Below are 14,135 nucleotides of genomic sequence, written 5' to 3'. Positions count from 1 at the left end.
CGTGATAATCCGTATAAGCGAGCGTACACATTAAGCAATACACAATGTTCAGCCTTTACACCTGTGTTTCACTTTTGTCTCTATATCTTATAATAGCTTTTCTTATATTTGCATGGCCACACTTGTTTGAAGAATTTATAGGTGAGTTTTATTTCTTATTAGAATTATATTAATTTTTTGCGTTTATATTTTTCGTAAGAAGTCTTTTTATCTTTTTATCAACTAGAATTTTTCCAAGAGATATGATACACTTGCGACTGTGTAATCATACGAATATTGTTCTACATCCGAATTGTGAATACAATGAATTTGCGAACATTCGCATTTAATTTGTTACGGTTTTCGCTTTTTTCCGATATGTTTGTCTGAAGAGGGCTCAATCCGGTAGCCGAAACTTGTTACTGAATTTTTATTTATATTTTATCTTTCATTTTTTAGGTATTTTTTTTTATTATATACTTTCTTCGATTTTATTTTTCTTTATTTGTATTTTATTCTTTTAATTAGATGACTAATTTTTAAAAAATGAAATGTGCTGACTCTTACTTTGCCCTTTATTCATTGTTATTTATATTTAATGTTGTTGTCACAAGAAAAATTTGATTTAACAGCAGAGTGTGTTAAATAATAAAATAATAATTTTCATTGTTTTCTAGAGTATAACATAATAAAAATTATTTTATATTTATTAATATATTCTTCTAAAAAAATATTAAGAAAAAATATTTAAGAATATGTATATTATACTTACAGACACATATATAGTTATTAAATTCGACATTAAATATTTTCTTTCTCTTTCACTTTTTTTTCCCTTGTTATTTAGTCTAAGTAATTAAAATTTATATACAATGTTGCATCTATCCTTCCACACTGATAAATCAAGGAAACGCAAATTGAACTGGATGCGCGGATTGTTCTGTTCCAGAAACGAATAAACGAATGAACTTTTAATTGCCATCAACATGCCCGTCAAAGGAGTTCGGGTGCTACCAGACATACCGAAGAATATGCCAAACATGGAGATCTTGATTCAGGAGTTCGAAACTGGCTTCCGTTCGACGTCGACCAACTACCAGGATATCGCATCGAAATCGTCAACTTCGAACGACGGCAATTTCGTTAAAAAGCTCGTCAAAGCTTACGAGTCAAGCGCAAGGGCATCTAACGAGAATAATCAACGAGAAGAAACTAAAGAAACATTCGGTTTCTTTAATACTCTTGATGTTACTCAGAATCAAAAGAACATAGAAAAAAATGACCTGAATCTTGTGACATACGATACGCCCAGCTTGCAATGTCAAAATAACTTAAATAAAAAATCCAACATCTTTTTAACTTCGTTTGAGGAATGCGAAGTCGAAGATGATTTTGTGATTATTAATCGATATCGTTCGGATAAAAAACCAGTTTCAATGACGTGGCCGCGATCCTCTTCTAAGATCAACATGTACAGCTCCATTGACGATGATATATTGATGAATGTACAATCCAGTCCCTCGAAGAAGAATGAAATGTGGGACCTGAAAAAGAGAGATATAAAATTGGAGGATAACTCAATGAAGAATAAATTAATGATTTACTCAAGTCCTTTGGAAGATGTTGAAGACACAAACTTGGATTGTGAGGATCCTCTTGATGACATCTTGACAAGCTCTTGCGACTCGAGTAGCAATAACAGCTATAGAAATTTACAAGCCGACCTATATGACTTCGAAAACAAACAATGGCAGCTCGAACTCTCCTCGTCCTCATTGTCATCATTGTCATCTTCCTCGAAATCGTCATACAACGATCTGTTAAATATAAATAGCAATTTGCTGTTGGATTCATCTTTTCAAGACATAACCGTTACATCTTCTAAAAATATTCCGAAGAACCAAGAGAATCTTCAGAATTTCAAACCGGTTTCAAGTTCATCGTCTAACTTCGACTGGAAATCGCCGCCAGCAATCGGCGCTTCGCTGAATGAAGATCAACCGATTAAGATTAATGACGATACGTGCATAACATGGATATCAGCGTTGGGCGAGAAACTATCGCGAAAAAAACCGCTGAAAAAGTTACTAAATTCGACATTTTATACCAAACTATTGAACTATAAGAAAGTTTGGAAAAAATCGGCAGAGAAACAACCGAATAAACGTACTTCCGATTCTGGATTTATCGATGGATTCTTGTCCTCGTCGTCTTCTTCTTCACAAAAATCCTGGCGCTCCAATCCTGATGAAAAGCCGACCTTCAGTACCTTCGGTCACACTGAAAACAATTGCGTCAATAACAAGATGTCCAAGAGTTCTTGCATGGTCTTGACCGAAGAGCCCTGCACAACCACTGTCTACAAAGAGAACCGCCAGAACATCGAATCTTCGTTGAAAAGCATGATACCTGTAAATTCTTCAACGTTGAAAGTCTCTTGCGGATACCCGCCGCTTCTTAAGCATCCTTATCTGACCCGAAACGAGATCCCCAAACACCCCTTCGTCACGAAGACAAAGCTGGATCAAACAATAGAGAAGGAGTCAGATGACGAAGAGATGAGATACGACGCGAAGGAATGTAAATCTGAATTGGAATCTTCAAGTATATCGCTTGTGTCTGAAGCTGATCTTGACATCTTATTCTCCAGAACGTCCGAATGGTTAACTTCATCTCCAAACAACAACTGCGATCTGTTGAGGTAATTATATTGATAATAATACTATTACTATAAATTATAACAATAATTATTATTAATTACTAATAAACAATTATTAATACGAGAGGAAAGCAGAAAGTAAAATGAATTTATGTGTTCCTTATGTATATTACACGTTAGCAAAATATATACAACATTATTTTTCAATTTAATATCGCCTAGTTTTACAAAACATTTTTTTTAACGATTTACAAATTCTCTGATTTCGTCTGTGAAGAAGATTTTGACTTCGAAATCATCACTTTCTGTTGTACGTAAGGAATAAATAAATTTGCTTTACTGTCTGACTTTTTTTTGTATTTAATATTAATAATAATAATTTATAATATTACATAAAAATAAAAATATGATAATATACAGGGTGTCTATAAAATTTGTTACCACCTCTATATTTTGAAAACGGTTCAAAATTATGAAAAACCGCAAAATATATGTTTAATCATTTTGAGAGGCTACTCTTTGAACAGAGATTCTCCTCCTAAGGGAATATGCCCAAGGAGAACTTTAACTTAAAAATTGTAAATGGAATTTCCTGTATTGTAATATATTATACGAAAGGGCATAAAAAAAGAAAATTTTTGGTTCAATGCGGAAGTTGATACATTGAATAACTCCCGTTTGGGAGTTATTCAGTGTCAAAGTTTGAAAAATTTTATTTGTTCTTATCTTCAACATGTGTTGGATTTATTGTAGTAACTGTTCAAAATGGATACCGTTCACTTCTTGGCAGTGAAACAATAGATTATAAAATTTCTGTTTTTTATAGGGTGAAATTTGTGTTTTTTTTTAATTTTGGCAATTGTACTTTTGGGAATATTACTTTCATTACTAAGTTGTTTTAACGAAGCTGTTTGACCATTTGCAATTTACACGATCTATTATTTCCATTTGTGTGACATCGTCTATCTTTTGTCTACCAGATCGTAACCAGTCTTTAACACTTTGTGTTTCTCAAAATTTTGTTACAAACTGCTGAACGTAAACGTGACTTATAGGACGTTCTGGACTAATTTCATTAAAACGCCTTGCTGTTGCACAGTAATTGTGGCCTCTTTGTAAAGAAAAATAATCTTTATCTTGTCCTCAGCAGAACGTGCGAATCGATCACAATCCATAGTGAAGAGTATATAATAACTGGGATCCAAATTGCAAAAGTTAACTTCGCGAACTGTCGATATCCAAAACATTTTCCATTATTAATGTACTGTTTTTTGTCGTGCGTAAGGTATGTCCTCGCAGAAATGTTATTGTAGAATAGATATAAAGAGAGTAGCGCACCAATTTGTCCGGAAATTGCCATTCGGTGTCCTATATCTGGGGTATCTGTATGATGCAATTCCTCGACTTAGTCTCTTCTTCCTTAACGTTGCTTCTTTCTAACTAACATCTAGATAAGGTCACTTAATGGCGAAACCAATCAACATTAGGCACACGCATTGGCGCTATTCTCTTTATATTTTATTACCTACTTTAATTATATGTGGATTCCAGCGCGCTTGAGCGCGCTTCGAATCACGACGAATTACAGCAGTTTATAAAGCATATTTAAAAAAATATTTCCGAACATAAGATAGGAATTTCATAATCGATTACTTTATGTTAAAAAGTTATTGGTTTTGAACAGTTATTGCAATAAATCTAACATATTGAAAGTAAGAACAAGTAAAATTTTTCAAACTTTGATACTGAATAACTTCTGAACAGGTCAATATATCAACCTCCATATTGAACCAAAAGCTTTCTTTTTTTAATGCCCTTTTATATGATATGCTACAATAGATGGGCTCCATTTGAAATTTTTAAGTTGGGGTCCCTCTGGGGCATCCTCTTAGAGAGGAAACTTCCCCTATCCTCTCAAAAGAGCCTCTTGAATCATTGAACATGTATTTCACAGTTTTTCATAATTTTGAATTGTTTTCAGGGACGGTAAGAAACTTATAGACACCCTGTAAAACGACATACATGCAATATAATTTTATGTACATATACATATATACACTGTAAAAAATAAAATGTTAATTTTAATCTAAAGACATTTAGTGGACTTTCTGAGACATGCAAAAATGTTAATTTTAACATTTTTGTGTTAATTTTAACATTTTTGTATGTCTCAGAAAATCCACTGAACGTCTTTAAATTAAAATTATCATTTTATTTTGTACAGTATATGTATATAAAATTATATATTATTATATATTATCATCTGTATATAAAATAACGTAATATATATGTAAATATATATAATATTTTAAAATATAATAATTAATAATACAATAATGGACAAAAATGAAATTATATTTTGATTTTTTCGTTTTTTATTTTGTTATATACATATATAAAGATAATAAATAATAAAATAATAGTTTACATAATTTGCAATGCAAACACAATCGATTACTTTAATAAATATGTATATGTATATGAATATATTCAGATCACGTTTATATAAATCAACGTCAGCACTCGATGGGCTTGCTCTTCAGCAGACACCGGTTCATAATATTCCTAAATTGTGCAACTTCAGCATGAATTTCTTATCTGCCACACACAATATGCAGAGAGAACCTTGCACGCGTTATGCCACCATTAGTCCAAAGAATTTAAGATTTTCCATATCACGGGAGAAATCACAAGCGATCGAAAGGTGTTTCGACGTCTAGAAAGATGCTAGCGATATTCTTCCTTTCAGGAGAACTTTTAGGGTGAAAATTTTCCAGATTGAAATTTAATTAAACTTCGTCGCTGAAATACATCACGCTGGATAGTAATCTATTTAAATTACGATCAAGCTTCTCACAATCAGAAGTAGATCTTTGAAAATTAATTTACGATCGTGTTTCACAATTATTTATAGTCAAAAAACTATGCACGTCACTTTACTTATAATTAGATGTAGGAGCGATGATTCTGTTGTACTGATTATTATTAGGTCAACTTCGATTTATGCTTTGTTTGTAGCATTCGCTGTTTACGCCGAAATGGTTGACAGGTCATTGGCAGATGGATTTGCTGAGTCAATTTGCTCTGACGTATTGATATTAATTGTTATTGCAAATTTCAGAGTATCGTTGTATAATTGTTATATTTAATAGGATTCTGATTCAATGAGAATTTTTACTGATAATTTAAGTTGCATATCTATTTATCTATTTATTATTCTATCATATTTATATAACGATACTCAATAAAGTTGAATCTTGTGTAAGTCCTACAATAATTATCTTTTATAGCTTTACAATTTTATATATCGATTTCGATGTGAGACTATTCTTGTATAATAAAAACTCTTACTTACGGGAATATGCCAATTAAAAATGTGATCTGAAAAATTAAAAATTAGACTTGTACGCGTCTCGTTTGTCTTCTTTTTCTAAAACCGTCAACATGAACATTCGGAGAGATTTCCACCAAAGAGAAGTTGAACGATAATGTAATTTTATTCTTTGCGAACTTTTTACCAAAAAAAAGTTATACATAGTAATATCTCACGCATTCTTCATAAATTTCGCGAATTAGCACTCGAGATCGCATTTTTAATATATCTTTTTTTAATTTTAACATTATATTTAATTAATCTTTCTCTCGTATTACGCAAGAGGTAAAAGGAATTTGACATTCATAATTCCATTTACTTATTCGTTTCTCTCGTCGAAATCGGTAAGTTTCAACAAACAGATTCGTGATATCGTATAAATCTCGTTTATTTCTTGCGAAATGATACAACGAAGATTCTTTTAAAGGCAAGATCATACGAAGAATGATATCATGTAATCTTTATCCTCTCTTATTGACAAAGATACTTTCCTCGAGTCTCTCGTATTTCTTTCGGAAATGTTGAAGAAGACCTCGAGTAACAGTGAACGGATTGATAATTGTAAAATAGCGATTTTGCGGTTCTTGGCGTATAGAAATTTATATATTATAGTTTAGAGTTTATTTATATTAAGAGATAAGTAACATTTTTTAATACGACAGTGTATATACACTTGACCGTACATATCGTGTTCGAGAGATTAATATATACAAAATGTTATCCAAATTCAGAATTTTACGTATCCTATTTAATAAGTAAATCCTTTTCATCTTCTTTATATTTTTACAATTAGTTTTAGTATCAGATATAAATATTTTCCTTTACTAAGATTGGATTCATGAACACATTTTGATGGAATACTTGTAAAAATTATACAGAGGAAGGACGGTTTTGCTAAAGTATTCAGAAATTTAGTTAGGTATAGAACTAAAAATAATTTTATTGGATTATTAAAATAATTATGAGAGGGTTTAAACTGGTTGCTAGAATGTCAAAACTTTTTGCAGCATTGCTCATCATACTTAAGATTCTTATGTAATTACTTTGATAATTCAACAAAATTATTTTCAAATCTATATCTAATTAAATTTTTTGTTAAAATTCAGCAAAATCGTTTTTTCCATATTTTTATTTTAAAATATTGTCGGTATATCTTTTAAAAATTACATATTGACGTGTGTAAAGCTTCAAATTTTCAAGTTCCTTTTGCTTAGATATTTGTCAAGGATGTTTACGAATTTAAAATTAACGATATGCATGAGGAACAACATCGTCAATACAATAACATCGATACAATAAAAATTTTGAATAATAAGCAATGTGACGAAATTTATTTATACTTAACGGTTAATATCACGTCAATTTACATCCTGCGATCAAAATTCGCATCCAAGCGTTCTACATATAATACCCACGACAACAATCATCTGGCATAAAAATGGCAAATACGCAATAATAAAGACGGAATATCTTTGTACATGTTTGTTTGGTGAAGATATTCTATAATATAATGGAAATGACGCACCGAAAGGCGTTATTGTTATGGTTGCATAGAAACATAGAAACTATAGTAGACTTTTCATAGAAAAAGCTATTCGTTTCGAAGGATGGCTGCCCATTCCGTCATGGAGCTTACACGAAACATTGTCATTCTCTTAATCCTTCGACAACGACATTTGTCCACAAGATTGTTACAGCTTGCAGTATCTTCGTAAGTTTTATGCAACCGTATTTATTTTTGTCTAACTTAATTTTAAATAATTGTAATGATATTATGTCAATTCAATTTTATTAAAAATTAATTATAAATATTAAATGAAATCTTGACAATATTTATTAAAAACCAGAATTTATTAAAAAATTGTTTATCTATCTGATGTAAAATTAATTCAACGATATTATGTTATTTGTGTTCTTTGTTGAAGATTACATTGGAACTTAAAATTTAAATAATTGCTCATGCAACATTATGACTGTCGGTAATCGTAACATATCGTTAGCTATAAACTAACAACTGTTCGAGTGGTATTAGTATGACAAGCGACAAACTCGGAAATTCCATTATCGTTTATCTATCTCGTCTCGTGAAATTCAATTAAGCCTCAAAACCGCACCGAGTTCGTCAGCTTCGTTCTTCGTTCTCTAGTTTGATTTCAGCATGTCGAATTCGTTAAATCTTTCACTGTACTATCGCGAAAATATCGCTCGTAAAAAAATGGACAATTTGAAACGGATTTATTTGTTTTATACTTTTCAATTTACGAAATCAGGATTTAGCTTGAAAACTTTTATATTTCCATTTTTTTATATTTCTGTGTATCTATTCTAATTCATAAATCATCGCAGATTACAAAAAATAATTAACACAATGATCACCTTTCAAGAAATTAATTAAATTAAAAAAAAATATTACAGTACAATACTTTTTTATACGTTTCGTTGAAGTCTAGAACGTTATTTTACGAGGAATATAAAGTAGGTAAAATGTAAATATTAATTGTTAAAAAATATTAATTATTATTATAATAACGTGTTCCCTGCATAAAATTTAAATTGTTTAACTGAAAAACTTGAAAAATTCATTTCCTTTGAATATTTGCCACTCTTGGAACATCGAGCCGGCATATCACGTACGATCGTTCGATGACGTAGGTAGTGGCGTTTGCAGTTTTCCGCCCACGTTTAAAAATGGGCAATAACGTAAGTATATCTATTGAAACTCGCCCACGTGTGTACGTACAGGATAATATATAATATCTCTGGGAACATTTTCTTCTATGGATTTCTCGATTATTTTTTTTCTTTGGTCAATCTTTTCATCGCAAAGAAAAAAGAAAACATTTTAATTGAAAGCAATTCTTCCGCAACATTTGAACATTTTAATAAACAAAGAATATTCAACGAAAGAAAAAAATAACGTGCTATTTTTATACGCTGTAGCTATGAAATATACAGATAATCAATATTATATCGATTCTGAAATTAAAGCAAGTGTATTTGACAAGAAATTTGGATTGTACGAATCACGAATGTTTACCTTTGTCATAAGTCGTGTTTGGCGACAGGAAAAACCCCATTAGTTCCCATTTAAGTACTTAGAGAAAAGGTCAAAGAAGATTTACGGTTCATCGAGTCGTAAATCTCCCCAGGATTTAGGATTGTACTGTTTATGCTAGTGAGATTCCAGCGACGACGATTTGTATTATTGAGAAAGCAAGTTAACAAATTCATTTAGCCGAACTTTCTATTTCTGAGTCATTGCAAATAATACGGCGAGACCAGTCGAAAATATGTTAGCAAAATTATAGATATTTCCATATTTTAGTTTTTATAAATATAATATAATCGCGCTATCATATACAAAAAATCTTCCTCAACTGTCAATTTCTTCAAATTTTTCTTATATAAAAGTTTATATTTTATAAAATATTTAAAACAATCTTATAATAATATAAAACATTTAATATTTATAAAGTTATTATCTTTATAAAATTTTAATATTTTAGATAACAATAAAAGCGTTTAAAAAAATAATAAGATTTTTAAAAATATCTATAATTAAAACTTTACGTAGGGGATACCGGAACTAGTTATCGTATAGGGTTGATTGTCAAAATGCTTATAATTCAAACAGAACACAATTTACAATCTCTTTTTTTGATTGTAAATTGCTATTATAATATTAATTTGTTATGTAATGATTTGCATCACAAACATTGTATTATTTACAGCAATTTTTAAGAAAATGAAGTTGGTGAGTAAATTATTCTTATTACCTATTTTGTATAAATAAATTGATTACATGATAACTAATGTTGGCACCTTTATACGTTGATTTACATTTATTATATAACACACTTTATCTGAAGGAAGTTCTCAGGATGTAAGAATGTCCTTTAGACATAAGAAAACTTTCCTTGGAAAACGTTTTTTGGTGGTCGGACTATATGGATCGATACAAATAATACAAGACTGGAAAGACTCCATTACTTAATATAATGATTTTTTTTTTATTCTATCGTGCGATCAGAACTATTGCGTGCAGTGAGAAGAGATCGCGTGCATCTGCTTGGGAGAAAATAACATCGGCGGAAGCCGATGAAAGGTGCAATTTTCCGGAGCGATGGCGTAGAAAATAGATGCATCGCCATCGTAGTAACAGTGTCGACTGCCGATGACGGCGATTTTTTTATTTTCTTTCATTTTTCGATGATGGCCGTTGTTCGCATCTTGTAATATCGTCGTCCATGACTGGGGAGCATCAACGTTTTTTCAGGAAGTCACCAGAATAAAAGTCACTGCACGCTAAAAATGTAGTTGAAAAATAATATTCAAAAAACTTAAAAATAGGATTATTACATCTCCCCACACATTCTCGGAATAATGGGAATAATAGAAAAGCTATTTGGAAAGTTTTCAGTATCCTATGAAAAACATAATCCCTCGAGAACGTGAATTATAGTCCGTTTTCCGAGCAATTGTACATACGTACTCACTTTCTTACAAAAATGCACTTTCACAATGGGAGAAAACGCATTTTATTTCTTTTCTTTCTTTTAACAACGTACACATAGAGTTTTTAAATTTCGGTAGCATTTCATCATTGTTTTTTATCTTTTTTTATCTCACTTTTATGCTGAATATTTCCACAAAGAGAAAATTGTGGCATTATTCATAATGTTAAAAATTTTTTCAACCATTGTTAAAGTAATAACATACTTGAGAGTATGAATAATAACTCAGGTTATGTTTCAGAGAGTCATGTGCATGTAAAATATAATGTATTGTTCCTACAGTATAATATGCCGATAAAGAAAATATTGTTCAAAAGCGGAGAAAAGAGAATATTAAATCGTTTTATTTTTTAATAAGCAAACGCTACTTATAGCTGCAGGTTATAATAAAATATTAATTTATGATTATTATTTATAATTCTTATTATATTATATTAAAAAAATACATGTATTTTTTCTACGTATATAAAATAATTAAGTATGTTATCTATTGCAATAATGCAACATTTTACTATTCTATTGGGTTGTTCGGAAAGTAATTTCGTTTTTTCCCAACAGAGGACTTAATTATTTTTTTCACAGCCCACTTCACACTTAAGCCGCATAATCATTATATATTTTGACAGCTGATATAGCAAGGCTTGCTTGTGAAAAAAGTTCGATTGATTCTACGCAGTAGTTTTTAGTTGGTGCCCTATCAAATATGAAAGTGAAAAGCAGCATTTTCGGCATATTTTACTTTTTTACTATCGAAAAGATAAAAATGCTGTTCAAGCAAGAAAAAAATTATCCAATGTGTATGGAGAAGATGTATTGACAGAACGTCAGTGCCAAAACTGGTTTGCAAAATTTCGATCCGGCAATTTTGATGTTGAAGATGCATCACGTTCTGGAAGTTGAAGCTGATAAAGACACAATAAAGGCATTAATTGATGCAAACCGGCGAATAACAACTCGTGAGATCGCTGAGAGATTAAATTTATCGAATTCGACCGTTCATGATCATTTGAAACGCATCTGATTAAAAATCGTCTTTTATTTTTATAAGAAAAAACAAAATTACTTTCCGGACAACCTAATAATTTCTCAAATAAAATTACTAATATCTTCATATTTTAATTATTAGACAAATAAAAATATAAATCAATTCTGTTTTATCTTAAAACTTTAAAGAAAAAATTTACGAAAGCGCCTCTAATACATTCGGTATAATCTGATCGAATTTTAATTTTATGAATTCAGAAAAATATCTTATAGGTTTAAAATTATTAAATTAGATCGCTGTTAAATTAGATCCTTGTTTTATTATTACAATCACATGACAAATCTTCTTTAAAATTTTTATATCACTTAGTTTGAAATCCCAGCCGCGAGCAAAAGTAGGTAATACTATGCTAATTCAATGACATCAAATTGACACGAAACGCCGGTTAGGAAGAAGCTGCACCTAAATAAATCGCTTTATTTACGTTCCGCAATTTTTGCCGAGCTATCTCTAAATAATATACTCTAAAATAATGGTTTTTAACATACCCAAGAATATTATCAGAGATATTAGATATCTACTATGAATGTTTTTTTTTCAACAATACTTAAAAAGAAATATGTACATTTTAATCTTTACTAATTAATATTCTCATCTTCTTAAATAATATTTTCTTTGTAGATTTAAATTTAAATAAAATAATTATTTAAGAGATATTTATTAAAAAATGATTATTTTATGAAGAAAAAATATGGTGTTTTAGATTGCACCTTATTTTGTGATATATTTTCTATAGGAAGATAAGAGAAAATATATAACTTTAAAAGGGAAAACGCTCAAAGCTTCCAGTTTTGTTTAAAAAATCTAATCAAGCACTTTTGATTTAGCGAAGGATAATCTCTTTGATCATATCGAATCTTGACATCTTTTCCTGATATAAGTAACTCAGAACCGTTTGACTTGCCTTTGCAGCGATACGAGTACACTTCTTCATTATTCCACAGCTTTTGACGTAATTTAGTAAAATTTAGCTCAAAGTTATAATTTAAACTACGTGAATATTATTTGAAACAGTTCGTTATCCTACTTGGTGTGTTTTTGATATTAGAATTAGCTCTTATCAACAACAAAATCTCTTCTGACAGAAGCGACATAATATACTTTTGCGTTGAATCCTTTGACGATTCTAATTTAACAGAATACAAAATTATTCTACTCTACTTTACCGGAGTGAATTAGACTTAATTTTATTTCTCCGACTTTGTTTTACAGCTTGTGATATAAATTATTAAATTATCTATAATGTCTGATTGAGCATCAAATTATTAAAAATTGCTTGTCAATTTAATTCATTTGTAATATTGAAGTAGTTTAATTGCGTTTATAAGTTTAAAAAACCAATTCGGCGCCCAGTTTGAATGACTACAAATATGGTATATATGCATGTACATATATATAATAGTATATATATATATATATATATATATTTTTTTTGTGTTCTCACAAATAAGATTCTTATTGTTTAAATTATTAAAGTTTACATTCTGAGATTACGACAGAATTAAAATCAATCTAAAAAAAAGTAGACTTTACGACGAGCTTATATTTTTCTTTCCGAATTTCTTTCTATGAAAATTCAGATATTCTCTTTGTCGATGTATAATATTATATCGAATTCTTCCTGTTTCATGCATTGATGCAAATTTATCTTTTCAAAGAGTGCAAGTGTATTGAAAAAATATAAAATATACACAGGAAAACATGTTGGGAATGTGAGATCGATCTTTATATTTTTCTTCTGTGTTAATATTTCAATATCATTCATTTCTTTCCCCTCTAACTCTCTTTTAAAGAAGAAGATGAATGTATTTACTCGAGCAAGAATTATTCGACCAGTAGAAGGAAGAAATAAAGTTTACTGGATAAATAACAATTTGGAAGTGATATTTCAGTTTTCTTCTTTCTCTTTCTCGTTTTTAATGCTCGAACTATCCGCCCAATATTTGTCACTGTCCAAGTCTTTGCCGTTCGTAAATAATGCAAGTCGATCGAATATCGTTCGAAATCTTTATAGGTACGGTGGTAGAGAGGTCGTTCACCACAGGTCTTTACACTGCTTTTGACATAAACTAATAAAATGTGTCGATATGACATCAAGATGCTTAGATGGCAAAATTCGATTTATCGACTTTATAAACGATGATCCATCATGTGATGAATAGTAAAGTTTTCTCTACAACTTATGATTTGCTATGTAGAGACACGGATTTCGCGCATCATTATATAGAAATAATATATACATAGAAGTAATTAACACTTTCATTATCAGATACCTAATGACATTCGAAGTAATATAGTAGTATTTTTTGATAATATTAGAAGCAAGGAAGTAAACGATACAGTTTTAAAACGATTAAAGAGACATTTTATATTTTATATAAAATTAAATAAATTTAATCAAATAAAATACGTGTAAATATATAAATAAAATATGTTTAAAAAATATTTACAAATGTACGATCAATTTGTATTAAACGTTTTGTAAGAAAAATTACCGACTAAATTTACATTATTTAGAGCCGGCTGTTCTACCTTTTGATACCTTTTGATTTTACCTGTTGGATA

General features: G+C 29.9%; 1 protein-coding gene across 1 annotated transcript; it reads left to right on the top strand.

Annotated features, from left to right (window-relative positions):
- The first annotated feature begins 934 nt into the window (after nucleotides 1–934).
- LOC108751308 lies at nucleotides 935–5,358 on the top strand. The gene is made up of 2 exons (XM_018491411.1): nucleotides 935–2,680; nucleotides 5,133–5,358. The coding sequence occupies exons 1-2, from the start codon at nucleotides 966–968 to the stop codon at nucleotides 5,356–5,358; spliced, it is 1,941 nt and encodes a 646-aa protein (XP_018346913.1). The 5' UTR covers nucleotides 935–965.
- The last annotated feature ends 8,777 nt before the right edge of the window (nucleotides 5,359–14,135 follow it).

The sequence above is a fragment of the Trachymyrmex septentrionalis genome, unplaced genomic scaffold (assembly GCF_001594115.1).
Source record: "Trachymyrmex septentrionalis isolate Tsep2-gDNA-1 unplaced genomic scaffold, Tsep1.0 scaffold44, whole genome shotgun sequence".
Lineage (NCBI taxonomy): Eukaryota > Metazoa > Arthropoda > Insecta > Hymenoptera > Formicidae > Trachymyrmex > Trachymyrmex septentrionalis.
Note: the sequence above shows the minus strand (reverse complement) of the source record. Positions and strands in the feature narration are given on the sequence as shown.

Excerpts from the sequence above, each read along its gene's own strand:
- LOC108751308 (XM_018491411.1), top strand. The coding sequence starts at position 966 with ATGCCCGTCAAAGGAGTTCGGGTGCTACCAGACATACCGAAGAATATG. Across the intron at positions 2,681-5,132 it reads AACAACTGCGATCTGTTGAG|ATCACGTTTATATAAATCAA; the intron begins GTAATTATATTG and ends GAATATATTCAG.